Source organism: Ochotona princeps, chromosome 2, assembly GCF_030435755.1.
Source record: "Ochotona princeps isolate mOchPri1 chromosome 2, mOchPri1.hap1, whole genome shotgun sequence".
Lineage (NCBI taxonomy): Eukaryota > Metazoa > Chordata > Mammalia > Lagomorpha > Ochotonidae > Ochotona > Ochotona princeps.
The window spans coordinates 3,725,625-3,753,373 of NC_080833.1; the positions used below are offsets into that span (position 1 = coordinate 3,725,625).

The window sequence follows — 27,749 nt, forward strand, 5'->3', positions numbered from 1 at the left end:
ACTCCAGGCATCGTTCCAACTGAACACACCTGACTCTTCCTTCTCCAATAAGAAGTTTCCCCTGAATGGATTTTGTATTTTGTTTGTGTTATATTTTTAAGATCCCTCCCTGTTCTCATTGACTTTTTATTATGATGGAAAGTATTACTACATTTACAAATGTCAAAACTGCAAAAAAAATCTAAGAGACGCGTCACTGTCCGTCACCCCATGTGGTGACAAAGCCACGTGACTCTCGCTAGGTCTGCCCCGTGCTTCTGTGCCAAGGTAAGCAAGCATACATCTATTTTCTTCTCTCTCTCTGCTTATCCACAGTGAGGCTACTATAGACAATCCTTTGCTGTTGCTTCTTTTCAATATCAGACTTTTCTATCATGAGAAAGTTGCTGGTGCACCTGCAGTTCAGGGCTTTGAGCCGCTTCCCCAAATGGCACGTCTCGACAGCACGGGATCCCAGAGGTGAACTGGCTCAAGGTGCAGAGTGTCTTCATCTCCAGGGTCCTGCCAGTGGCCCCTGCAGCCACACCGGCTTCCTCCTCGGCTTCCACCCTTTTTGCCCCTGGCAGCCACCCTCCACTTCTGTGAAGCTGCTGTGTAGAGAATGCCGCCTCTGAGGGCCCACACCTGGGTTGTCTTGACTGTTTTTGCTCAGCGGGTTCACACAGACCTTTTGTGCTGCAGTTCTTTGGTGGCTGAGCAGTGTTCGTGGGGTGCAAGGGGCAGAGTTTGCTTAGCAGTTGACTCGCTGAAGGATCCTGGGGTGTTGCACTCACAACAACTGCTGCAGGCCAAGCATCGCTTTTTTTTTTATTAAATTTATTCATTAATTATATTGTGTTGTAATTTCATAGGAACTGGGATTCTCCCCCCACTTCCCCACACCCTCCCCCCATGGTGGGTTCCTCCACCTTGTTGCGTAACCATAGTTCAAGTTCAGTTGAGATTCCCTCTTAGCAAGCATATGCCAAGCATAGACAAGTATCGCTTTTTGAAATGCTTGTCCGCCAGAATTATTTCACCTTTGGGATTGTTTCTTAAGCTTTTGGAATATTTGAATATATAAAAAATGAGAAATCTTGGGGATGGGACCCACATCTAAACATGTTTATGTATTCACTTATGTTTCCTATGCACCTTGGGAGCCTGACCTGCAGGCCATTTACACAGTAGTTTTCATGACTGTTGTTGGGGCCATGAACAGGTGTTTTGTGGTGTGTGGTTTTCCGTCTGCCATCACATCGTGCTCAGAGTACCTCAGGTGTCAGGTGTCCAGCTGACTCGTGTTTTTGCGTCATCGTAGACTCTCGATGCTGTGGGATTGTGTGCCTAGGAATGCAGTCTCTGGGCTGTGTGTTTTATTTTTTTTCCGCCTTGCTGTACTTTGCACCCCCCCGCCCACCATCACCAGGAGCGTGTAAGTCCTCCAGTGTCCATAAACCCTCGGCAGCGACTGACATTGTCACTACTTTTCAGTATAAGCATCCTGTGGATGTGTGATGATACCTCATTGTGTTCTAAATGTCCGTTTCTCAAAAGACTAACGACACTGGAACATCTCTCTGTGTGTTTGCTACCTGCTCACTCTGCTTAGTCACATGCCAGTCGGCCTTCTCTGTTTTCTGACTGCATTATTTTATTCTTAGTATTGAATTTGGTTGAACTTTATTTCTTGAAGTGTTAAGCCTGTGACTATAAACTAAGTTAAAAATATCATCACAAAAATTCAGAAAGGAAAGGGAAATAGCTTCCTATTCTTAGAGTTGTATCTATGAACTACACTGTTCTATATTAATTAAAAGATTAAAAATAAACAAGAAAAACTGAAAGCAATATGAGCGTGAGATGCTTCGTGTATCTGAGGGGCGGTGCTCTCTCTGGCACGGCCTTCACAGGTGCCGCTCGCCTGGAGTTCTCCTGCATGTTGAGTTGTGTCCTGCTGAGACTAGCTGCTGTGTGGGTGTGTGGGGTTCCCCTCTCCCTTGTGGGGTTCCAGGTGGGGCCCCCTCTTCTCCTTGGCTCACACCACAGTCTCGCTACCTGTCACTGTGGAGTAATTTCTGTCCTGGTGACAGCCACCACTCTTGCCATTCTTCTTTGCTGTAACCATGTTTTCTCACTCGTTGATCAAGTTTGGCTCCTGGTGATCCTATTGATTTTGTTGAGAAAAATACAGAATTTGGATGTCTTCTTTTGCTCTTACGCATTCATCCCCGCTTCCCACCAGCACCTGCCTGTTCTGCCTTTGGTGTTGGAGTTTGGAATTTAAGAGTTTCTTTCATTTTTATTTGAGATTGTTATTTAAGGCTTTGAGTTTCCATCTGATCTCTGCTTTAAAGATGTCCCATAAATTCTGGTATTTAGTGTTTTAAAGATCATCTATATGTTTTTGGAGTTTCTCTGTTATTTTAGGTCTTTTTTTACCACTAGTTTTTTGTTGTCCTGTGACCAAAAATATTTCTTTGTAACACTTGGATTTTTTTTAATGTATTTATTTATTTACTTGAAAGGTAAGGTTACAGAGAGGGAGGGAAGGAGGGAAGAGAGAGAGAGAGAAAGAGAGAGAATGCTTGCGCCTTTCCATCTGCTGATTCACTCCTCAAATGGCCACAGTGTAGCTCCTTCCTGGTCTCACAAGTGGGTGGCTGGGGCTAGGTACTGGGACCATCCTTTGTTGCTTTCCTAGGTATATTAGCAGGGAGCTGGATCTGAAATGGAGCAGGTAAGACTTGAACCAGTCTGTGGGGTGCTGGCATTGCAGGCTGTCGCTTAGCCCACTACACACAGCGCCAACCCCTCTTTGTAGCGTTTTCTATGCTGTGCAGTATATGACTGGTCAGCTCAGGCAGGATTCGCTTTCATGGATAGGGCGTGGGTGCTCGGAAGGAGGTGCCTCTGTAACGTCTACTCTCTCCTCACACGTTGTTTAGGGCTCCTGGAGTCTCGATTTCTTTTGTAATATACGTGATGTGGCATATGCCTTTGCTAGTGTGTCTCCAGCCACGTAATGTTTTAGTGCATCACGCTTTCTGCTTAGAAGGGTCGATGGGGGCCCTGCAGGTTTTGTTGAGTGCAAGAGTAACAGTTTAAGAGGCGAGTGTCACTCCACTGCCAGAGTGTGCCTGGTAGCTGCCATGTGTGTAGGTCTGCACCAAGTACACCTCACTGTCCGCTGTGGACTGAACATCTCTACCCACTCAACCCACAAGCTGGAGTCCCAGCGCAGGGTCTACCTCGGGTCCCCTCTGACCGCGACAAGGAGCTCTGCTGCCTTCTCACAGGACACAGCCAACGTCTGAGGGGTCTCTCAGAACAGGAACCCATCTGAAGCTGGACTGCATGCAGGGTAGAGGGGTGGAGGGATGAAGAATCTATCCCATTGCTCGTGAGTCCACTGTTGCCCAAGGAGCAGGCAGGCGACAGGGCTGAGTGTGTTTGGAGTTCATGCTCTTGGATCTAGGCGGCCCCTTACAGTCGCTCACACCTGGCATTGGGGGGTCAACTTTGGGCCTTAACTTCCCACAGATGCCCAGACATGGGGAGGAGATGGCCAGGGATGGGGTGGGACAGGGTCTAGGAGATCCCCGGCCTCCTGCCCCACCTGGGACCTGTTGGATAGGAGGCACGGGCGTTGCTCTGCCCTGTGGTCAGGCAGCTCCGGGGTGCGCCCCACAGGAAGTCCTCCATGCCAGGGGTTGGGCAGAGGCAGGGAGCGCTGGAGCCCGAGTGGCACCAGTACAAGTTCCTGGCTTGGATTGCTCGGCGCATGCTGGAAGCTGCTCAGGAAGGACTGAGTTCTGTGAGAGGGGTTTGGGGTGGTAGCCAAATACAGAGTGAGTATGGCCTTCTCCTGCTTGGGCCCCAGAACTGTGCTGGTCCCTGGGAGTCCTGGATGGGCTCAGCTGGTGTCCGTGCCATGCAGAGGTTTCCTTGACCCCCCAGGGACCATCATGATGCTCTTGACGTTGCCCCACCACTACCCAGAGGCAAGCCCGTTCCACTGTTACTGCTCTCTTCAAATGCCTTTGGCTGTGGTCAGGCTGTGACCAGCGGTGGAGCACTGTGCCAGGTCTGTGGGAGGCAGAAGCAAGGGGACGCAGGAGAGAGCACAGCCTCAGAGACCACGTGGGTCTCAGCTTTGCAGCTCATTGGCTGTGGTGAGGGCCCGAGGGCCCAGGCAGTCTTGCTTTTCTCAGGAGCAGGTTAGGGATGGTGAATCCTGCCTCCTGGGGAAGGCAAAAGAACTGGGCAATTGAACCCTGTGCGCAGGGAGGATGTTGGCTGCCTCTGACGCCTGCCACACAGCACCTGCCTGTGGATACATACATACAGAGGTGTGCACACTCGGGAGCACACGGGGTGTGAGCATACAGGCACATCCGGAGGTCTGGCCTGGGAGGCAGCAGTGGCTCTGCCTCGGGGCCGTTGTCTGAACTGCCTGCTCCCCACTCAAGGAGCAGGGGTCACAGCTGCTTGACACCACATGCGGCATGAGGCTTCCTGGTCACTTGGACCCAGGGCCGCGAGGACTTGCACCTGTGGGGAAGGGGAGCAGGGCTTGGCCTTCACCCTCTCTCTGCCTGCTCCCATCCTATCCCCTCCCCTTCTCCTGATTCTTGCCAGACTGTCACTCATAGAATGCGATCCCCTTGAGGGTAAGGTCCTTGCTACCCTGTGAAGTGATGGTTCTGCCAGGTACAAGGGAGCTGGTGTGTCTGTGGGCTGGCAGCGTCGTGTGTCCTTGGTCCTTCCCGGAGAGCCCTGGCCTCCTGCACGTACTTTTATCACCCTTGTGCCCTTGGCAGAGAGCCCCAACAGTGAGTGTCCCTCCCTGTCCTCAAGGGCGCGAGTCCCACAGTGGGCCAGGAAGTGCCACGGGTCTTCCTGTCGCTGTCTTGTGGGAAACCCATGTGCTTTTTGGCCCAGGCTGTTCTGCTAGACCTTGCTGCCCCCCATGTGGCTTTCATTCCTGTCTCAAATGCTCGTGAGATGTCCAACATCTGTCCAGTGTGGCCAGCAACCCACTTCCCATTTCCTTAGGGTCGCCAACTCTTGTGTTCTAGACCTTTGCTTGCTGACCAGGGCACTTGTTCCGGGCTGCCCTTGCAGGCCAGCCCCTCAATACACCTGTTTGTGGTGGCAGTGAAAGTTAGCCTTGCCTCGCTATGCCTGTCCGTCCTTCCATCCATCCGTCCATCCATCCATCTGTCCATCCCTTGCTTCCTTCATCCAGGGGTTGGTTTTAGGGGTTTCCTACATATGAAAGACTGTTGAGTGAAGCAGTTTGGTTTCTGGTTTCTGCCTTCCTCAGGGTTCCATCAAAGAGAGGACGGGGATGGTGAACCAGGTGTGTATGCATCTGTGTGTCTGTGTTTGTATGTGTCAGTTTGTGTGTCTGTGTGTCTTAGTGTATTTCTGTGTGTGTGTTATGTGTGTCTCTGTGTGTGTGTGTGTGCATTCTGGGAGAGCAGGGGGTGTGTGGAATACACATACCAAGGTCATCAAACATCTCGTTGGAGCCAAAAGTAACTGACATGTGTGGAGGTCAAGGGCTCTGCTCTGTAGGGCCTTGGAAGCTGACTCGGCAGCCTCCCAGGTGGTGCAGGGAGGTGCAGGGACAAGGAAGAACACTGGATGTGCATGGTGATGCAAGGGGGTGGTAAAGTGCACTGGGCCCCTGTAGCTGCGGGGGCACGTGACACGACCAGGCTGGGGTTGGCTCAGAAACCTTCCCAGAACGTGTTGGCTCTCTGACCCCCAAGGAGGGAGGAGCATTGAGAGGCTGAGTTTCTGTGTGGTTCATGAATATGCAAAGCAGCTTTTCCTTAACCTCAAGTTTTATTTTATTAGATGCATTTGTATTTATTTATTGGCTCCCATTCTCATGCAGATCTATGGGAAGTTTAAAGGATTCCCTGCCCCATCTGCAGGGCAAAAATTAGGGGGACCGGGGGAGGTTTCTGGGGAGCAGTGTGGAGGACCAGCAGGCTCTGGCTTGACTGTGACCACAGCGTGATGGACTGTCCACGCCCACTGTTTGAGGTCACCTTGGCACTTTGTCCCAAAGTCAGAGCTCCCAGGCTGTTCTTGCACCTGCCCTGGAGGGAGGCTGGCTGATGTCCAGCAAGGTGGAGGCCGTAGGCTAGGTCCACCTCAGTTTACCGCTGAGGACCACAGACCTTGTTGAAAGCAGGGTAGCTGCTTAGGGCCGGGCTGCAAAGCAGAGAGGCCAGGGCCTCGGTGAGCCCTCGCCCCGGCGACGACGGGGCACTGCCATGGGGGGCTCGGCTTCCACCCGAAGGGGAAGGGGAGTGCAGAAGGCAGCCCAGTGCGGACAGCTTGTGTTCTCACTGCCAACGAGATCCAAGATACCAAACAGTGTTCTAAAACTGTTCTGCACTTGCTAAAATTAAGGGATTTTTAAAAAGGGAATCTGCATGTACTGGCTTTATTTTTAAATCTCATCATCCTCTGGGAGAGGAGCCCTAAATTCACGCCCTCCCATCCCTGCTTCTGCTGCTGGGGTCCCAGTGTCCCTTATGGCAGGCTGGAGTCGTAGCGGCGGCGGGGGTGGGATCTCTCTCTCCTCGGGTCCATTGAGTGACAACGGCCAGGGTCAGTGGGACACTACCACCCCCTCCAGCACGACTGCCTTGGGGGCCCAGCCTCTCCATGTTGCGGGGACAGACTCAGGCCCCCTCCCCTCTGATACTGCAGCTGCAGCTGCTTTGCACCATTGCTGCTGCTGTGTCTGCGACAAACCAGAGTCACCAGCGCATGCTCACCACCTCGGACCAGCCATGCAGGGAAGCATCCCCACATCACCCTGTGGTCTAGTTGCCCCTGGGATGAGACCAGAAGCATCAGGAGGATGCCACGGGGTGCCCACTGGCTTGCACTTGCACTGTCTTCCACCCCCACCTCGCCTCAGCACCCTGGGGATTTGCACTGTCCAGCCGTGGGGGTTGCATGGCTCAGGCCCTGGATTTCAGGACTTCAGGGATAGGTCTGAGATCCCTTGGGAGGTCACCTGTGAGGAGCAATGAGGGGCGGGGGAGTCTCCCAGCATCAGGTGTCAGCAGGACTGGAAACTACTCTGGAGGACTGGGCAGAAGGCTTGGGCATTTCACAGGATTTCCAAGGGTCACTTTTCTGTATTGGTCCCCCACTCCGGAGAAGGTCACCGACATTTGGTTGACTCAGTTCTCCCCAGTTCAGAAGTTGGGGGGTCCTCCCCTCAGCCATAATAGTGTGTGTTCCCGGCCTGGAGGCTTCCTCTGCAGTACAGCCAGCCCTGCGGGAATGTGGCAGGTGCAAGCCCTTCTCAAAGACCCCAGGTCTGGGTCTTAACCCTGCCCCCGCCTCCTCCCCCCTCCCGTGGCCCAAGGAGTGCTGGGTAAGAAGGGGAGTGGTATGCCTGGCACATGCCTTCCAGGACCCTTAGCTCCTCTTCCAGCTTCTTGCATTGTCCCCTCACCCCAGGAGGAGCCTGCAGGAGAGCTTCCCTTCATGCGCAACACCCACGCAGTGTTGGGGGAGTGTATACGGCCCTTGTTCCCTGCCGCCGCCTGCCTCTCAGACACACACCTGTCTGAGCCACTTCCCTGCCATGCCTGGCCTGTGACCCTGGGACTGGATGTGCCCCTGGCTCTTCAGTCCTCACCTTCAGTCGTATTTAAATGGACCTTTTATGCCTGCCAGGGAAGAATATGTTTTTCGTTTTTTTTTTTCCTTTCTTGCTTTAAATATTTGTTTTATTTATTTGAAAGAAAGCTGCAGAGAGAGAGAAGAGACACAGGCAGAGAAAGATCTTCCATTTGCCAGTTCACTCCCCAGATGGCCTCAGTGGCCAAGGCTGGGCCAGTCTGAGGTCAGGATCCAGGAGGCTCTTCTGCTCCCCCTGCTCACGTGGGTGCAGGCCCCAAGCACCCATCTTACACTGCTTTCCCAGGTGAGGAGCTGGATAGGAAGTGCAACAGCCAGGACTAAACCAGTGCCCACGTAGGATGCCAGCATCACAGGTGGCAGCTTTATGTACTGTACCCCACGCTGGCTCCAAACCCTATACCCCCCATACCCAGTAATCCTCACCCAAGTTCCTGGACACACTGGCCTCTGAGTCCAGTGGCTGGTGCCCAGGGAATTCGGACCCCAAGCTGGGAGTGCTCTGTCCCGTCAGCCTGCGTAAGGTCATCTCTGGGTATCTTAGCCCTCCATGAGCCACCTGGCTCTCCTGGCAGCGAAACATCATTTTCTATTAAATGATGTGTCTGACATTTACCAAATTTTTATGTGACAATTTAGCAGGAACTGGTCGCATTAAACAGTCTTATTAATATTGCAGTAACATGATTAGGCAACCATCGTGGCTGACAGACCGTGGGGGCTGATTTATGAGCTCTGGGGAGGAGAGGTGCAGGGTCTCTATTGACCAAACCGCCTTCTGCACCGTTCGGGTCGCAATCAGTGAAAGCTGGGGATGACTCCCTGCAAGGACACAGCCCCGTGAGCAAGGGCGTCGTGGAGAGACTGAGGCGGGCACAGCCCAGAGTGGCTTCTACCCTACTGTGTTCAGCCAGTTCTTCGCTGGGGTTTGACAGAGCCCAGAAGACTCTGCTTTGTGCTGGGAGCCTGTTAAAGATGGTTCTGGATCTAGCTGCTGCCCCCAGAACGGGGGTTCTCTGGAACAGACAAGGGCAGTGCAGGGAGGGTCCAGCCGGGGACCTGAGGGCCATGGGGGAGTTGAGGAAGCCGGATTTAATTTCACGCCTGGGAGGGAGGGAGGTGGCAGCAGCGACCTTTGAGAAAGGCCTTAAAGAGCTGAGCAGGGGAGTCTGGCCTTCAGCCAGAGGAGGCAGCGCCCCGTCCGGACCAGGCACGTGATGGCTCCTCACGAACGCAGTTCTTGGACACACTCGGCTAAGGCGGCAGCGTGTGCAGTGGCTCGAGAGCTGTGCTGCTGATGGCAGGCAGGGGTTCTGGTCGGTCGTGGGCAGAAAGTGGGCTAAAATCCAGATGGGAAGGGCTTTGTCAGCCAGTCCTGGAACCTGCCCCTCTCTGGAGGATCTGGGGGGGTGTGTGTCCACCTGGATGAGGAAGGTCCCTGGGATGGGTGGAGGGGAGGCTGCCCTGCTCCCTGCTGAAGATGGCTCATGGCAGGGGCAGTGGAGGCGGGAAGAAAGCCAGAGTGGGAAGGATTTGGAGGTGTGAGTGGGTGGCTCTGCCCCTGGGTTCTGGCATGAGGCTGCTGCCCTGGCGTATGGCCGTGCCCTGGCATGGCGGGGCTTTTCACCAGCCTATGGGGACCTGTGGAGCAATGATCGTTGCTCCCAGAGTTGGGAAAGCCAAGGCAGTGACAGGAGGCCTTTGGGACTGGACTGCAAGGCCATGAGGAGGCCAGGGTGCCCAGACCTGGCGAGCAGGTGAGGGGAAAAGACGAGAGCTAGGCCAGAGGTCACAGGGTAACTGCAAGCATTTGGTTTCTCTCTTCGCCTCTTATAAGCACTGAAGGAAAGCTGAAGTCCAGTTAGGCAGCAGACCTGCGCCCAGTCCCCTGCATAGGTGTTGTAGGGCACCCATGATCCCTGGTGGTATGTGGGGCCTGGGAGATGCTGTTGTTCTCATTTCTTATCCAGGGATTTCCTGAGGCGGGTTGGAGGGGCTGAGGGGGTGTGGCAGGTCTGCCCTCAGAGGCCCCAGGGCAGTTCCCAGGCCCCTTGAACCCTGTGGGTTGGCCCCTGAGGAGCTGGTCCCAGGTTGGGGGACCTGACTGCCCTGTGAGGGATTCCAAGCTGGTGAAGTCCCTGGAGGAGCATTTGGGGAGGGGGCTGCCCGACATCTGCGGGAAGCAGCCCCTGGCTGGGCCTCTCTGATGACCAAATGCTGTGCATTTGATTTAGCACCCTAATGACTCACAGCAGCGCCTGTCGAGGGGGCAGGAGGCTCGGGTCGGGGACACAGTGAGGGTGCCAGCTGCCCCAGCCCTGCCCTCGGTGCTCTGATCACCACCCTGCTGCTAGGACTCCGTGTGCCACCCAGGCTGGCCCTGCTCCTCTCTACAGCACCCCACCCTGCTAGGCTATCGGCCCTGCCTGTCTCCACCATCTGGAACACCCCCACATCTCTCCGCATCGTCAGCTCTGTCTGCCCAAGGGTCACCCTGGTCCCGGTATCTGTCCTGGCCATGCTCACTGGAGCTGGCAGCCCCGTGCCGTGTGCTGGGGGCAGCGTGGCTCGGCCAAGGCAGGGGTGAGGGTGCTTGTGGTTCTCCCGTTTAGGAGGTGGGTGGTAGGGAGGGCTGTCACTCCAGGTCCTCTGCCTGAATTCTCACTTTGCGAGAGAATCCTCATTTCTCAGCCCAGGTTAAGGGCAGCGGATTTCTTGGCTCATCTCGCTGCCACTGGGAGCCAGGCCAGGCTGGGGCGAGAGCCTCAGACCCATCGTGTTGAGGAGTGGACAGAGAATTTTGTCCTCAGAGCACCACTATCTGCCCACCACTGGTGGGAGCCAGCATATATGTATGGGCCCACAGCAGCCTGGGTGGTGGCAGGTGGCACGGGAGCCTTCGTCCCATGCCAGGGCACCTGCATGTGGAAGGAGAAGGCCGATTGGCCACTCTGCCAGGACAGAGTGGAGCCTGTACATTGGGGGAAAGCCCCCAACAGGAGCGAGAGGCCTTGGAGGTCTGCCGCTGGTAGGGAGATGGCCGAAAGCTGGCCAGACTGCGTCAGGGAGGAAGAGGGCAGGGAAGTGGGAAGAGAGGCAGATTCGGTGCCTCGGGCGGCCCTGGCACCTTCTGCAGTCAGCTAATATGTGTGTGTGATTGTCATGAGCTAGGGTAAGGGTGTGGCTGTGACCACGCCTCCTTGTGGCCGGGCGTCCAAGAGGACCTCCTCAGTGGCTGGGCCTGGAGAATGCCTCCCTTCCGTCCTGTTAGCCCCAGCAAAGCATGTGTGGCCTGTGCCCTCATGGAAGTGACCAGGACAAGGCCAGCCTGCCAGTGATGAGGCCATGGCAAGAATCTGTTGTTGTGGAAGACACCGTCCAACTGGAACCAGTTTGTACCTCCCCCATTCCACATGGTGGGCCAAGTGGTGAGGACAGGGTCTGTGCAGGGCCACAGGAGCCGTCTACTCCTTGGTGCCCAGCCTGCGGGGCTGGTATCCTCCCCTGGGGGCTGAGCTGAGGTACCCTGTGCGGCCATGGGCGTGTGTGCTGGACAAGGTCAACCTGGGCAGGGCTGCCCTTGGACCTTCCAGAACTCATGATTGGTCCCTTGTGGCCGGTACAAACTGACGTCAGCCAGTCTGCTCCTCCCCTCCGCCCTGTCGGCTTTGGAAGAGGAAGCGTGATGTTTTTCCAGCATGCATTTTTTGTGCTTTGCCACTAAAGATAAAAATTTTCTAGACAAAACAATTCTATTTTCATATACAGAACTCCCATCTCGGGTTATCTTGTGCAGAGTACTTCTCTGCTTCGCTGTCATGTGGGTCTGTGTGGGGCTGTGTCCTGGCCTCGCACAGCATGCAGGGACTCCCGGGACACGTGGTGGGCAGGTGTGTGTGCGCGGGTGACACGGCAGGCCGGTGCATGCCACAGCCTCTCCGAGCTCCCTTGGTGATGCCCTGCGCCTGGTGTTTGCCAGGCTGATCCCTGGCGGTGTCTTCTCTGCCCATCTCCCTCCTAATAGTTATGGATTATGGAAAAGGAGAACAAAGCCCATTAGGAGGGTCCCCTGCGTTTGATTTGAGGGAGTTCTCATCAGAGCGGCTCCGTTTATTGGCCTTTAGTGTACGACCGTATTCCCTTCTCACAAAACGAATATTGCCTTGTCTCCTTGAGAAAAATTGATTTCAACCAGGAAGGAGAAGAACTAGCCTCCTCCTCCTTTTCTTCTTTTTTTCCCTTCCTCCCACAGACACAGAATTTATCTCCGAGGTAGGTGGGGGGAAAACAGGAATAATTGGACCAGAAGCTAATTCCCAGAGATTCATTGTCTCGCAAGCTCCTGGCAGAGCGTGGGAAGCTTGCCTTGCACCACATGCTAATGATAAGTGACAACTTCAGCTGACCATAGCATTGAGATATTTAGTCCTTCCTGCTAGCAGATGACACATCCATTTTCTCCCAGATTTATGCTGGATTATTAATTAAACATCGGTGTTGGGATCGGAAAGGTGAGGGGCTATGGCAGTCCCAGGTTCCACTGAGCAGGCATGGACCTGAGCTGTGGGTTCAGACGTGAGCCTGACACTGCGACGCTCTGTGTCCTCCTGGGCTGGGGCTTCCACAGCCTGAGCAGCACTGGATGGCCTGGGCAGCACTGGGCAGCTGATGTGGAAGGTGTCCCTCTCCTGCAGCATGGAAACCCCCTGACCTGCCTCCTTGTTGCTTTTTAAGCACTCAGCCCACAGGTGCTTACCTGCTGTCTACAAGGCATGACAGGGGGAGGGGGCAGAGACAGCTGCTGGTCTAAGTGGCCACCCGCTCCCCTGCCCCTAGGGGGAGGAGCAGAAGTCCCAGAGGTACTGCAAGTCCCCCAGGCGAGCCCCTGGGGGAGGAAAAGCAGAAGTCCCCCCCGCCCCAGGCGAGCCCCTTGGGGAGGCTGATCTCTCTGGAAGGTTCCTCTCCTTTCTCTTCCTGTTGGCCTTTATTCTTTTTGGGAGTGTATGGGTGCAAAGGCTCTCTGCTCCAATTAGGTAAAGCCTCTCCAGGACCCCACAGGCTCCCTGGACCTCCTCTTAGCTGCCAAAGTGGTGCCCCCTTTGCCACACATGTGGCCTCAGATCCCGGCTCACAGGCACCTCACCTTGTATTTAGAATAAAAAACCGGAAGCCTTTGTTATTCAGGCCTTTGTCATTCAGGCCTGGCCAGGAAGCTGCCCTTCAGCCACACCTTGGTCCTGGGAGCTGTCCATGGTGAGATTGCCTTGGACTTGGCTTCTGCCCAGATGTTGTGTCCTGGGAAAGGCCCTCAGGTGGCCTCGCTATCCTCCCCCCGCAAAAAAGTGGGTGCTGTTGCACCCACATATGTGCTTGCTCTCTCCTGTGGGTCTGTCTCCCAGCTCCAGGCCTGCACAGGGAGGGTGCTGAATCCTGCCTCCCCCACAGCCACCCTCAAAGAACCAGAGCTGTGGAGTAAGGGCTGCAGCGCCCGGAGCACCCCACGCGAGGGCCGGCCATGATAGCTGCTCAGTAAATATTAACGGAATAAATCACGGGGTGTCATAACAGATTCTCAAGCTGAGCCCTGGGGAGCTGTCGGGCAGGAGACCTTAATGAGTCCCTGCAGACCCGCTCCGGATCGACTCCTGGTCATTACCGTCTGTCCATATGGGTCTCCTCTGCTTTTCCCTGTAACCTCCAGCAACAATTTATACAGACAAAACTGTGGCTGATGGCCCACGTGTAATGATCCTTGGGAAGGAAAAATTGACTCCTGCCTCTACACTCTGGTGGCCCTCCCATGCTGCCTGCCACACCCTGCTGCCCAGTCCCCTGAAGGACATCTGGATCCTGGAGGTGGGACTCTGGGGATACCCAGGGCCAGGGGTGGGGAGGACGGGTCGTCTACCTCTTTGGCTGTCCCAGCCTCCTTTGCTGCTGGTGGCTAGCACTTCACAGCACCGGCCACCACCTGTCCCTGCTGTCACTCAGGACAATGAAAGCATGTGAGGAAGCCCTCAGGGGCTCTGGCTTGCTGCACCTGCCAGTCCTAGGATGGGGAGAGCAGCACAGTCAGGAGGCCTCCTGGCTTCCTGGGGGCTCTGAGGGCTAGGCAGCTACTTGGGCTCTGATAAGAAAGCCTCATTAATGATTTTTCAATTTGCCCTCATTTTAATGAACAGGAGCTGGGGCTGGCCCGCCCAACAAGGAGCTAATCATATAACGCAAATTGTTTGTACCTTCTCCCTGTCCTGATTATGTCTATGGCTGCAGCTGGAATTTATTATGCAAAGCAATTGGTTTCCATAGCTGGCAGATTGTAGCTCGGACCAGGTCCCTGCAGTCCTTCCTTCCTTACCGTTCCACAAATATCTCAGAGGGGCCAGGCCTGGCCAGGGGTCAGGGACAAGGGTGCTGAGCTGTCCAGAACAACTTGCCTGCCCTCTCATCCAAGCTTAGAACCTGAAGACCCCACGGGTACATCTTCAAAAGGCAACAGGCTCAGCCTGATAAGCCTGTGCCCTCCCAGGAGACCCGGGCCACAGCACAGGTTCCTTGGGGCTCCGTTTGGCACTCTGTCAGTCTCGCTGGGCACCAGCTGTCAGTTCCAGCCCCACCAGGCCTGTGTGGGAAGGAGATAAGCGAGGAAGAGCTGCTGCTCCACCACACCACATTCCCCTTCACAGCACAAGGAAGTTCCCCAGGCGCCGTGTAAGTCAGGCTCACCCATCTTGCCATGACACACTGGTTCCCGTAAGCCCTGGGAGCACCTGGGGTTCTGTGACTCTGACGGGCGATCATATGTAGCAAGACACCAGGAAGGGGTCCAGGCTGGTTGATTTCTGGCTCAGCCCTTGCCAACTGCATGGCCCTGGAACCCCCTTCTGTGTTCTGGGTGACAATACCACAGCTATAATGAAAGTAGCCCCAACACGTTAAGGGAATAAGGGGCTCCATCCCATGCCTGGCACCAAGTGTGGGCTTCACAAACGCCAGCTCTTCAGGGCACACGACAGGTGCCATGGTTGTCTGACGGTGCATTTAAATCGGGCTATTTTGTGTTGGAAAGATCAGAAGGAACATTATGGGGACATAAAATATGCCTGCTGCAATTAAGGGTGGCATTTCCCATTTTCTAACTGCCCACTGGAATGGAGATTTACCACTGGCCTCAGGATTGGTGCCCTCCGCTCCAGGACACTGGGGGGCAGGCCTCATCACAGGGGCCTGTTTTATGCTTGGGGTCAGAACCTGGGGGCAGTCAGAACTGCACTGATTGCACTTCCGTCCATGCAGGCCTGTGTGGTTTCAGAGAGGGGACAAGGAGTGGAGGGAAGGCAAGGACCTGCGGCAGTTTGGGGCTGGTCCACGTTGCAGCTGACCTGGCCTTCTCCGGCTTTGGAGATGGGCTCTGATGAGAGGCTGTGCTCTAAGCATGTGTGGGTGCCTATGGGGATGCCACAGGGGCCGATCTGAGGGATCCCCTGGGGCAGGAACTTGTTGCCCAAACCCACTGGTGCCAGGCCAGGTCAGGAGGAAATGCTCCTGCCTCCTCCAGCCCACAGACTCTATTATCTTCACAGTTGACTGAGTGACAGAGGAAGCGGGTTCCAGGAGGAAGGGCGTGACCACGCCTGTTTAGGGAGCATCTATGCTTCTCTGTAGGGCTCACCTAGTCTCAGATGCATGTGTTTCTATCCAACATTCACACACGAAATCTCTCCAGAAGCACCCCTGCTCTCCTCACTGTGGCTTGTGATCATCCTCTTTCCCCTAAGACACTGGGGAAGCGTGTGGGTCCCTCTCCTGGTTGGGTTTCCCAGCCGCACCCCACGGTATGCCACAAGTCTGTGCTGGCTATGAGGCATGAGGAGCAGGGACTGTGTGTCTTGCATATATGCGTCCACTACATCAGAGGGACCCAGCAATTTGTCCAGGGTCACACAGTCCATAAAAAGCCGAGCCTGGGACTTCAGATGTCATCTTATCTCATTCCAAATCTCTCAATTGTGTTGTTACTGAACATGAGTGTTATGGGAAAGTTAGAGCATCTTTGGATGTGGACAGGCTCGTGGGATAGTCTTCCCTCTGCCATCATCCACTCCCACCGTGGCCATTCTTGCTCCATCCATGCAAACCCATGCTCCCACCCTTATCTTAGACACCGTGCCATCTCACCAGTAAGTATTTTAGCGAATCCCCCTGACGCAGGAGGCCTCCCATAAAGAACGCCGGTGCACCACCATGGTATATCCTTCCTGCTTGGAGAGCTCACTGAAGAAGCTAGGTCTTGGTCCTATGAACTTGGCCACACCTCTGGGTTTTGCTGACCCCATCCTCATGGTGCTGTCCCTTGTGGTGGTTAGGTCGAGAGGTCTGTGTAATTTGCATGTCTTCTAGTTGTGGCTGTGGGAAGGTGTGCTTCCGTCACACCTTTGGTTGCCTCTTCTGTTAGGTCACCATCATCGGTCATCGTCACCAACAATGCATGAACTCACTGGGGATTCCAAGATGGTGCTATTTCCATTTTTTCACTTCCCTTTCTTCTATTGGTTGGAGTCCTGCTATAGAGAACTCCCAGAACCAACATTGTGGCGTAAGAGGTAAAGGTGCCACCTGCAATGCCAGCATCTTCTATGGTGCCGCTTTGAGTCCCAGCTGCCCCACTCCCAGTCCAGCTCCCTGCTAATGCGCCTGGGAAAGCAGCAGAGGATGCCCAAGGCTTCTGCCACCTACGTGCAGGAGCCAGATGGAGTTCCAGGCTCCTGCCTTCAGCCTGGCCCACCCCCAGCTGCTGTAGCCATTTGGGGAGTGGACCAGTGGATGGAGAATCTCTCTCTATGACTATTTCCCTCCATAACTGTGCCTTTCAATAAGTCAGTCATTTTTTTTTTGAAAAAAGGAGAACTTGTATTTCTCCTTCAACACTCCCTAGAACTAGTTTGTAAGGGGAGATTAGGTAAATGCCTGATTCTCCCCCACAATTCTTTTTTTTCCCACTTTTTTTGTTTGTTTCCAAAATAATGTTTAGGGCTCCTCCAGCAACACACACTCCTGGTTATGTTAGTGTGTGTGTTAGGATTCATCATGCACCCAGAGGTGTAAGGATGTTCACTGTGTCTTAGCCGCCAGTATTTCCATGGTCCCGTCTTTGTTTTCCTGGGGATCCTTCAAGTTGACTCTTCAGTTCTTTTCACACTAGTTGACATCTTTGATGTAGATGGCATCACACGTGTGGCTGGAAGCTGAATGTGCTTCCCCTAAAAGCAGGAGTGAGGCAAAGTGTGCTCCCAGCTCTGTTCACTCTTGTGCTGGAGGTCCCACCCAATGCAATAAAGCAAGAAAAAGAAGCAAAGGGTACCCTGAAATGAAAGGCAGAATGAAACCTGCCTTTTACTCAGATGGCATGACTATCTATGTATGCGTACACACACATATATATAAAATATCCTAAAACATCTACAAAAATATTATTAGAGGTAGTATTTTTATTATGTGCTATATATTACTTATTAGTTAATTACTTATGTTTTTTATTAGTTTAGCAAGGTCACAGGAGGCAAGTTCAATATGCGAAAGTTAATTGTATTTCAATACAGTAAGAATGAACAATCCAAAGTGAAATTAAAGAAAGCAATTCTATGCATGATAGCATCATCAAGAGTTTAAAAACCTGGGATGGACTTAATTTCTGAATTGTAAAACCTGTATACTAGAGACTATGAGTCTTGCTGGGGTTAAGATTGATCTCCATGGAAAGAACTTCTGTGCTCTGTAACTAAAGGCTCAATGTTGTTATGGTGGGAATGATATGACTTCTTTTTTTTTTTTTTTTAAAGATTTTATTATTATTGGAAAGCCGGATATACAGAGAGGAGGAGAGACAGAGAGGAAGATCTTCCATCCGATGTTTCACTCCCCAAGTGAGCCGCAACAGGCGGGTGCGCGCCGATCCGATGCCGGGAACCAGGAACCTCTTCCAGGTCTCCCACGCGGGTGCAGTGTCCCAATGCATTGGGCCGTCCTCAACTGCTTTCCCAGGCCACAAGCAGGGAGCTGGATGGGAAGTGGAGCTGCCGGGATTAGAACCGGCACCCATATGGGATCCCGGGGCTTTCAAGGCGAGGACTTTAGCCGCTAGGCCACGCCGCCGGGCCCAGGAATGATATGACTTCTATATCCAACGTAACACCTAGGAAAATACCAGCTGGGTTTATACACCCCTCCTCCCAAAAACTTGCCAAGCAGATCTTATACTGTATACAGTTCTCAAAAAGAAGAATAGTGTTTGGGGATCCATGCTACACTGTAGCATTGGCATAAGGACAGACCATGGACTAGAACACGAACTCCAAAAACAGGTGCATGCTTATGCTTAATTTAGTTTTATTATTATTATTTTTTTAAGATTTGTTCAGTTTATTACAAAGTCGGATATATAGAGAGGAGGAGAAACAGAGAGGAAGATCTTCCATCCGATGATTCACTCCCCAAGTGAGCCGCAACGGCTGGTGCGCGCCGATCCGATGCCGGGAACCTGGAACCTCCTCCGGGTCTCCCTCACGGATGCAGGGTCCCAATGCATTGGGCCGTCCTCAACTGCTTTCCCAGGCCACAAGCAGGGAGCTGGATGGGAAGTGGAGCTACCGGGATTAGAACTGGCGCCCATATGGGATCCCGGGGCTTTCAAGGCAAGGACTTTAGCCGCTAGGCCACGCCGCCGGGCCCGAATTTTTTTTATTATTTTTAAAGAGTTATTTATTTATTTGAAAGACAAGGCGACAGGGAAGGAGAGAGAGAAATACCTTGCACACATTGGTTCACTCACTGACTGCTCCAGTGAGTGAACTGGTCCAGTTCTGACGGCCGTGAGCAGTCAGTGAGTGAACGGCAGTCAGAACTGGACCAGGCCAGAGCCAGAGGCCAGGAACTCCATCCAGGTCTGCTACTTGGGACATCACCCACTGCCTTCCTAGGAATGTCAGGAAGAAGCTGGAATGCAAGTGGAGAAACTGGGGCTCAGACTGGTCCTCCATTATAGGATGCAGGCATCTTAAGTCATGGCTTAACTCACTGTGGCATTAAAACCCAGAAAAGCAGTCCAGGGGGATGGACATACCAGTGCATGTGGGGGAGGGAGAAGCATGGCTAACCGTCTCTTGGTGAGCAAGCAGTGCTGGGACAATTGGATATCCACAAGACCCTCAGCTCACACTGTACACAGATGGGTCACAGATGGAGCCTGAGCCAAAAATCTAAAACTCTAAAAGAAAACATAGAGAAGGTTTTTGTGTCCCTAAGTTAGGCAAAAACAGTCTTAACACAATCCTAAAAACACAAATGGATAAGTCGAATTATGAAGAAAATCATAAAGCAAACCCAGGAGCCAATGTAGTAGCACAGGGGAGTAAGCCACAGTCTACAAAGGCAGCATCCCATATTGCAGTGCTGCTTGAATCCCAGGTGCATCACTTGTGACCCAGCCCCTACTAATGCACCTGCAAGAACAGTGCAAGATGGCCCAGGTGCTTGGGTCCCTGCACCCACATGGAGCCCTGCGTGGAATTCCAGGCTTCTGCTACAGAATATTCTCTTTCTTTCTCTCTCTGTCTCCCTCTTCTAATAGCTCTGCTTTTCAAATAAATAAATAAATACACGTTTAAATATTTAAGATGAGAAAAAACAAGATATGGAAGGAGGTAAACTATTTGCAAATGTTATGTCCAAGAAAGGACTTGTATCCAGATGATACATAAAAATCTCATTCAACTCAAAAATGAGGAGATGAACAACCCAATTGAAAATGGGCAGAAGAGTCAACTCAACAGTGCACAAAGAAACGATGTGAATAGCTAATAAGGACATGAGAAGATGCTCAACATCATTAGTCATTAGGGAAATGCAAATGAAATCCCCTGCACACGCCCACCAGGACAGGAAACAGGGCCGTGCTGGTGAGTAAGGACGGGGCTGCAGGCAGTTGGGAGCCCAGGGTACCTCTAGCCAGGGTGCAGTATGGAGTGGCCGTATTGGAGGAGAGCCTGGCAGTTTAGTGTTTGCGTGGTCATACTGACTGTCACATGCTGTTGGCTGGGTTTTAAATCATGGAGGGAACGTCCACTCTATTTTCAAGCTACAGAGAGATTCACCTGTTTTTTCCCCCAGAGTATGCACAAATACATTTATTACAGTAAAATGTCTGGCCCCGTGGGAAGACGAGGGATAGATCCAACCTCATCTCCCATCCTGTGTTGATCCAGGGACTCCTTGTGACCCCTCCCGCTCCTCCTTCACTGTGTTTGTGATATTTGTACCTGGGGTGGGAACATTTCTGGGGTTTCCATTCTGTTCCATTGTTCCAGTTACTCGCGCGTCAGTTTCATCCTTTTAAAATACAGAGGTGCAGCAGTTAAAGCTGCTGCCTTAGCATCCCGTATGGTCTGGGTTCAAGTCCCAGCTGCTCCACTTCTGATCCAGCTGCCTGCTAATGGCCTGGGAGAGAGCAGCAGAGGGTGATCCAAGCCCTTGGGCTACAGCTTGAAGCTCCTGGCTTCACCCTGGCTCTGTCTCGGCCACTGTGGCCATTTTAGGAGTGAACTTATGGATGATGATTCACTCTCTCTGTAGCTCTGCCTTCAGATGAATAGGTGAATATTAAAGATTTCTGGCTGTGTTAATAGCTGATGGTATTGATAGTTCTTATACCTCGTTCTCTTCAGATGGATTTTCCTGACTCTCTGTGGCATTTCTTCCTTTCAATTGAACACAAGGCAAGTTTTCTAGACCCAAAAACCAATCCTGATGGTAGTCTTGCTGTCACTGAACACATCTGCAAATTAAGTCGAAGAAGATGGATGGTTTTGGAATCTTAACTCTTCCTTACCAAGACATGTCTTTCTATTCATCAAAACTTACTGCTCTTTGTCCTTTAGAAGATATCTATAATTTCCATCTTTTTCTTTGCATTATCTATGGCATCTGTGGTCACATCCCTGCCTGTCCATCCAGGTCTTAGCCCCACTGCGGCTGCTTTGCTATAGTAACGCCTGGTAAGCGCCATCCATCCTGCTAGCTTCGCTCTGTTGCTGTGAGCCTCACAGGTTGGATACAAGGGTCGCCTGGTCCACAGTCTCCCTGTTTGGGATGAAGTTCCCTGGGCTCCAGGTTTCTTCCTTGATGTCCCTCCATCCTGCTGCTGTAGGGTCTCTGAGGGTTTCCCTGAGGTTCTCTGGGGCCTCTTCTTGGGCCAGGAGTGTTTTGCAACACTCTCATGAGGTCTTCACTCCTCTCTGGGGAAAACAAGGTGGGCTCGGAGCCCATCAGTTGGACCTTGAGCGTTCCCGAGGGGTTGTTTGGAGATTGGGGGGGCTGGACATACTCTGAAGCTTGGGGGAGGCGTTCTGCTGTGCCCCCTCCCCCAGCCCCCTGCCATATGGAGATGGGAGTGAACCAGGGGGCGTTTTGTGCCACCTAGTGAGCGCCGTGCTGACAGCATCAATGACAGCAATGTGACACCATGCAGGGCCATTCCCCAATTGCTCCAGTCACAGCGGACATGGGGAGAAAGCAGTGTTGACACACACCACCTGCACTATGCCCAGGAGACAATGAAGTGCTGGCATCGTCCAAATCTGATTTCCAACAGAACCGCTGTTTAGTCACTGCTCTGCAGCCCAGTGACCTCGCCCTGGGTGGGGCGGGGACAATGAGCTGCAGTCATCCTGGCCCGTTGGCTTTGCTCCTCCAGACAGTTCAGTGTTGAGTCATCAACAGCCAGTGTCCTGAGTCCCATGGTGAAATGGCCTATTGTTCAGAGGATGGAGGGGGTGGTGGCTGGAGGCCCCGGCCGCCGTGGGAGGAGGGCTGGCGTATGCTTGCACACCCGGCATCATGGAAGCCTCCCAGTGTGGCCTTATTTGTACTGAGCGCTCTCTCTCACCTCCCTAGGATGAGGTCTGCCAGCCTCGTAGGTGAAGAGTCCCTGGCTTTCCCTGTGCCCAGAGCTGGCCTTCACCGCATGCTACTGGCTGCCAGGGGTCTCCCTGCAAGGCATTTGCTGAGCTTGCAGCACCTTTGCCTTGCACTTGTCCTCAGCGGCCAGAAGGCCCTGTTTTTTTGGTCTCCTTGGTATTCCAGAAGTGTGCACTGCAACTACAAATGTGCAGATCAGAACGCTCTGCTTTCCCTGGCTGCTGCAGGCCTCCTTTCTGGGAAAAACAAAAACAAGCCCAAGGTTCTAGTGGTTTGTTCTTTTGTAAATGGTGGAAGAATGGCCATCCTCTCGTTCCCTGTAGCCTTTAGCAAGCAGGAAACAATTTTCCTAAGATGCTCAGCCTGGGGACTGGATAGATGAATTTTCCCGGCTGTATCCGAGGCCTCTGACAGCTGAAACCCAAATGGGGAAGAAGCAGGTACTTAGCTTGCTGGACAAGAAGGGCTGTGGACGCTCTTTTGTATCCAGCCATCATCTAAACACAGGCAATGAATCAAAAGTATTTGGCCCTGGCGACCGGCTCTTCCATTGGTCTGTTCTTAACATAGTCATCTGCCGTCTGCGTTCAACTTATTTATTTCCTAATGCCGGGTGATGGATTAAAAGATGTGTGGAAAATCCTTCTACGTGAGATAAGATATTGCCAGCTGCCGCGAGGCCCCGGGCTCTTTTTGCTTTCTCTCTCTCTGTCTCTCTCTCACTCAGCTTTGCCTACTTTCCGTGCCGGGCTCAGGCCCCCACGCTGTATATCCTAATCAGTTTGTAGAAATCACTAAGGGGATGTTTTCTAAGCCTGTCATTGACACATTTAATTCATTAGGTACCAAATCCGCAAGCAAATTTTGGCTGGCCATAAAACATGGCTAATCCAGAGAGCAGCAATAAAAGGTGAAAAATTGCGTCCCAGCAAACGTAGAGCATTGCTTTTTCGGTAGAGACGCACACTGGTCCCACCGCACCCCCCTCCATCAATCTTCCTTCTGTTCGGGCCTCTTGTTAACGTGCTTGTTTGTCACTCACAGACCCCAGAATGGCTCGATGATCCTCTACAACAGGAAGAAAGTGAAGTACAGGAAAGATGGGTACTGCTGGAAGAAGAGGAAAGACGGGAAGACGACTCGCGAGGACCACATGAAACTCAAGGTCCAGGGAGTTGAGGTAAGAGCAGGCGAGCGTCTCCCAGCCCGCCAGTCAGCTTCCGGGTCCAATGGAGGATGGCATCGCCGCAGAGTCCTGGGGCGCCACGGGCAGGGTGGCTGGTTCCTGGGGTCCTGGTTGTCTGGCTTTGTCTACTCTGCGCCCCTGCAGTTTCCTATGGAACGGGGTGTCACGAAGCCCCTCTTGCTCTCCGAGTGCCTGTGGTGCACAGATGCGGTCTTGCAAGGTTGCTGTGCTTGATGCAGAAGGGCCTGCAGGTGCCAGGAAGCGGGGAGGTGGTGCAACAAAGTGTCCTTGCCAGTGCCCTGCAGGCCTCTGTGGACTCCCCTGCTCCCCAGGCCAGGTTCACTCCCTCCGTCCCCTCCTGTGTGTCACTTCCACAGAGGTTGAAGCTGATGGGGACCGCGCAGGGGTGGGGCGAGTCACAAGGTGTGTGAGGTTCTCTAAGGGCTGGGGCTGCAGACACGTCTGGGGCCTGGTGCAAGCTCTGGCTCTGGGCCCCTGGGAGAAGATGGGGTGCATGCTGGGTTCCCAGCTGTCATTCCAATCCCCAGGGTCCCTCAGCATGGACAGCCCTCACTCCTGTCTCCACGAGCATTGGGGGGCAGTGTCTCTCGGCCAGCCATAGAAGGAGAGGGCGAGGACTGGCGGTGGGTCCTCAGCCTGGGAGTTGGAGTGCACTCACCTCGTGAGGAAGGTGACTCGGGCTGCAGGGGGACACCAGGATCCCAGAGGCCCATCTTTCTCCCCGTGGCTGGAGGGAGACATCCTGGCACCTTGAGGTGTCCAGCAGGGAGGGTCGCCTACTTCCACTCTGGGGGTCGCCCTTCCATGCTAATGTGCTGTGACTTTGTCGTCACGGTTTATTGTGTACTGATCATGTGCTTTGATGACTGTTAAAAATAGCATCAAATGGCTTCTTGTCTATTACCCCACAGAGAGAAATAACTTTTGCTTTATGAGGTTTTTTTTAAAAAAAAATGCATAATAGCACTGCTTTACAATGATGAACAAAGCAAAGCCCCGATCCGAGAAATTCCCGTTCCTCGCACTCTCCTGCACTCGGCATCGGCACAGCATGGTCTAATTGGCTGCACGGAACATTAACACGCAGATTACGCAAACAGGCAGCTCCAGGCCCAGCCAGGAGGCCGGGGCCGACACTGTGGAAATCCATTAGCCACTGTCCACAGGAGGCAGGCTTGGCTATGGCAGAGATGGCCTTTGTCCTCCATGATGGAGCAAAAGGAGAGAGGCCGCAGGGAGGGAGCCCCCAGGGGCACTGACAGCCTTGCAACAGGCGGGCTCCACCCCCGGGTGCAGCTCCCCCGCAGTACCCAGTCAGTCAGGGTTGCTTTGCCAGCAGGTGAACCTAGTGCCCAGCAGCAGCGCGGAATCCCAGGGCGGGTGGGACGTCATTGTCCTCCCTGGCGCTGTGACTTAGGGTTCTTGCTGAGCAGAGTTGCTCTGGGGAGCCTCCTGGAGTGTGTGCCTGTGTCTCTCCATTTGCATACCACAAACTGGCTTCTTGGAACTCAGGAAAGCAATGCCTTTGGGGCTTCCCAGCAGGAGTGGCCATGCCTGTGGGAAGCAGCCGTGGGAAGTGGGCTCGGAGACACAGGGTGTGGGAGGGGGGTGTGGTCAAGGTGAAGGTGGCTTGTGGTGTGGCGGCCTCTCCCTGAATCCCCCGGATCCTGACTCCGTGCTTACTTAGTGCCAGGCCCGGTGGTGTCTACAGAGGGAACTGGAGCTGTGTCCTCTGCTCCTCTGGTTCACGGTCAAGGTGAGAGGCAGCTGTGCTCACTAAGTGTCCAGAAACAGCCAGAGCTTCAGTCGCTCATTTGTGGCGTCCATGCTCTGTGCGGGGGCACCAGGGCAGGGGGAAGCCAGCACCCTGGGTGCACTCACCCTGCGGCCGCCCTTTCCCCTGGCTCTTGTCTTTCAAGCTGTGTCCATGTTGCATGTGGACCTCCTTGCTGCCCGGTCTCCGACTGCTCCAGCCCTTTTACCTGTCCTATACGAGTCCACATGGGGGACTTTCCCATTCCTTCTGATATTGCAGCCTCACAAGCTTTGCTGGGCAGTCTTGCACATGTCTTCTCATGCCAGTTCGCCCTCTTTGCCTCCTTAGTTGCTGCCACACCACTGCTAAGTGGCTGTACCAGCTATGTGTCTCCGTGACGCTCTTACAGATGGGAGATGGGGAAGGGTACTGGGATCCCATTGGCCTCATTCAGGGAGAGCAGTGGCAGCCAGTCACCCTGGGTCCTCCCCTGGGAGTTAGGCTCCTGCCTTGGTGGACTCCCCATCCTGGCGTGAGGGCGCTGCTTTCTGCACAGGTGTGGGATGGCGGGGAGCCAGCCCCCTGGGCTCAAGGCTCGAAACCACACTCAGATCCACGACTTAGCGCATCACTGGCTGTCACCTTCCCCCAAGCCGGGAAGTCTGGGAGTCGAAGAGAAGGATGATGAAGGTGCGCGGGGGGGGGGGGGGCGGGGGGATGGGGGCCACGATGTCCCCCTCTCCCAGGATAAAATCTCAGCAGTGCGAGGTGCACTGTTCCCCTACACATTCCTGCCCTTGCAGCTCTGCTGTGCGGGTGGTGGGCCTTAGGGGGCCGCGCCAGCTCTGAAGACCCCCTCGTGGGTCAGCCTGCACTTAGGCTGCGCCCTGGGGCTTGCTCAAACATTGCTTCTGGGCTCACCACCCACTCTCAGGCCCTGGAAGCTTGCAGGGCTGTCTGACATCTGGTAATCTCATCACAGACAGGCCAGCCCTCTCATTCGTCACTGGGTCCCCAAGTCGGGAACAGGCCCAGGCTTGTGGATCTCAGGTGTCCCAGGGGGCCCACCCCACCTGATCCTCAGGAAACCATCCAGCTGAAGATGTGTTAGACCCATCACTTCTAAAGTAAAGACACTTTTATTTAGTTATTTTTAAGATTTATTTGTGTGAAATGAATGGAGAGTGTGGTAGTCGTGGGGAGGGGTGGTGACATGGAAACAGAGTATCCCATCTGCTATTTCACTCCCCAGACAACTAAAATCACCTGGGCTAGTCCTGTCCGAAGCCAGGAGCCCGGGACACCATCCAAGTCCCCAAACACTCAGGCTGGGAGTTGGGTCAGACGCAGAGCAGCCAGGACTCAAACTGGAGCTCTGATACGGGCTGCTGGTAGTGCCCGTGGTTCACCAGCATGCTGGCCCCTACTAGACCCATCCTAAGGAGAAGAGGGCTGAACCTCAGAGAGTGTCCCTCAGTAGCAGTGAGAGTTGGGACCTGAGCCAGGCTTGTGGGTGCTGAAGCTCCCACCACTGCTTCTGCACCTGTTGCTGCATCTCTAGATCCTTTGGCTCAAGTCCGTCCAAGTGGGCTCTGCCAGTTACTGTTGTCCCCAACACCATGGCGGGGCTCAGGGATGCTGGGGTGCAAAAAAGAACATGTGTTCTCCAGTCCCACATGGAGACAAGAAATCATGTGTGCACCTCACTTGCAGGTTGTGAAGCTTTGGGAGGAGACCAGGCACCTGAGGCTGGCTTAGCCGGAAGGCGGGAGGGTGTGCGGGGAGCCAGCTAGATCACATGGTGGGAATGGGAAGTGACAAGTGGTCGAGCCTGCTGACCAACAGCTCACATGACCATGGGCAACAGGTGGCCGGAGTGACGACACTTCTGAGTTGCTCTCAGCCTTCATCCGGATTGCTTGCCTGCCTTCCGGGTCTGGCTCGTTCTGCTCCAGCCTGAAGGTGGGCGCCTCGCTCTGGCATTCTGTCCTGGAGCCCAGAGGCGGTCCTGGTGCTGTGGCTGTCCTCAGCCACTCTGACCTGGACTCAGCCTGCTCTGTGCTGGGAGGGAACCCTGGCCTGGATGGTCCCCATCCTCTCTGAGGGCAAGGAGTTTTACTTTGCTGACCTGTTTGTTGGCTCCTTCCAGCTGGAAGCCTGAGGTTGCTTCCGGGCTTGGCCTCATTAGAAGTGAGGTCACTTCTAACATTAGACCACATCTCCTTTTTTTCCGTTTTCCTTTTTTTTTTTAAAGCATGTTTTTTAAAAGTAGGAATGATATTGTAGTTACTGCATTAGGAATTAACAGGGCATGAAATAACTGTCTGCCTTGTGGCAATGCCAGATCATTTCAGCTCCGCTTGCAGCCATAAGATTAATAGGTATCTTGCCTGCCGCTGATGGAAAAATGTTTTAAATAGCCAGCTACAAACACGTCTGGTGCCCAAATCAAGTTTGAGAAACAACCATGAATAGATAAGGAGGAGGGACAGGGTCTGATGATGCGGCCTGGCTGCAGAAGCGCACAGAGGACAAGTGTGTCTGTGGGGTGCAGGGAGGGCCGTGTGTCCCTGCTCAGGGGAGGGCAAAGTGCCTGGGGTCTGCAGCCTCACCCAGTCCCCTCCAGGCTGGCTCCTGCAGCTTTCTCCTGCAGTGTCTGGCTTCTGCCATATCCACTCCCAGACCGCCACCCCCCATGCCAACGTCTGACCTCTGCAGGTGCCCCCCTATGCCGACCTCTGACCGCTGCAGGTGCCCCCCGCTTCTCCTCTTCTCCCCAGTCCTTGCCTACAAGTGCTTCCTTGACCTTTGCCTTGGCTTCATCCAGCTCTGCAGGGCGACACTGCAAGCCAATGTTTTTCTGAAGCCTGAACAGCCCGGCTAGTGCTCAGGAGCCGAGCTGCCTAATCCACATAGAATATGCAGAGATGTGCAGGACAGAGCCCCCCACCGTCCGACACTGACAGACGCAAAGCTGCCCCTTCCAGTAGGACATAGTAATTGTAAAAGTGGCCAACTTCCGGGAGCTGGTGCTGCGGTATAGCATGCAAAGCTGCAGCCTGCAATATTGCCATCCTCTGGGGCGTCAGTTCATGTCCTGGCCACTCCACTTCCTATCCAGCTCCCTGCTCAGCACAAGTGGGCAAACACCTG

At 53.7% G+C, this 27,749-nt stretch overlaps 1 protein-coding gene across 1 annotated transcript in view; it reads left to right on the forward strand.

Moving 5' to 3' along the window:
* The window catches only part of LOC101529813 (calmodulin-binding transcription activator 1), a 439,149-nt gene that overhangs the window by 81,675 nt on the left and 329,725 nt on the right, over positions 1–27,749 (forward strand). The window contains exon 2 of the mRNA XM_058674694.1: positions 22,678–22,813. Within this exon, the coding sequence (XP_058530677.1) occupies positions 22,694–22,813 (120 nt within the window). The 5' untranslated portion in view covers positions 22,678–22,693. The remainder of the gene's footprint in view (positions 1–22,677; positions 22,814–27,749) is intronic.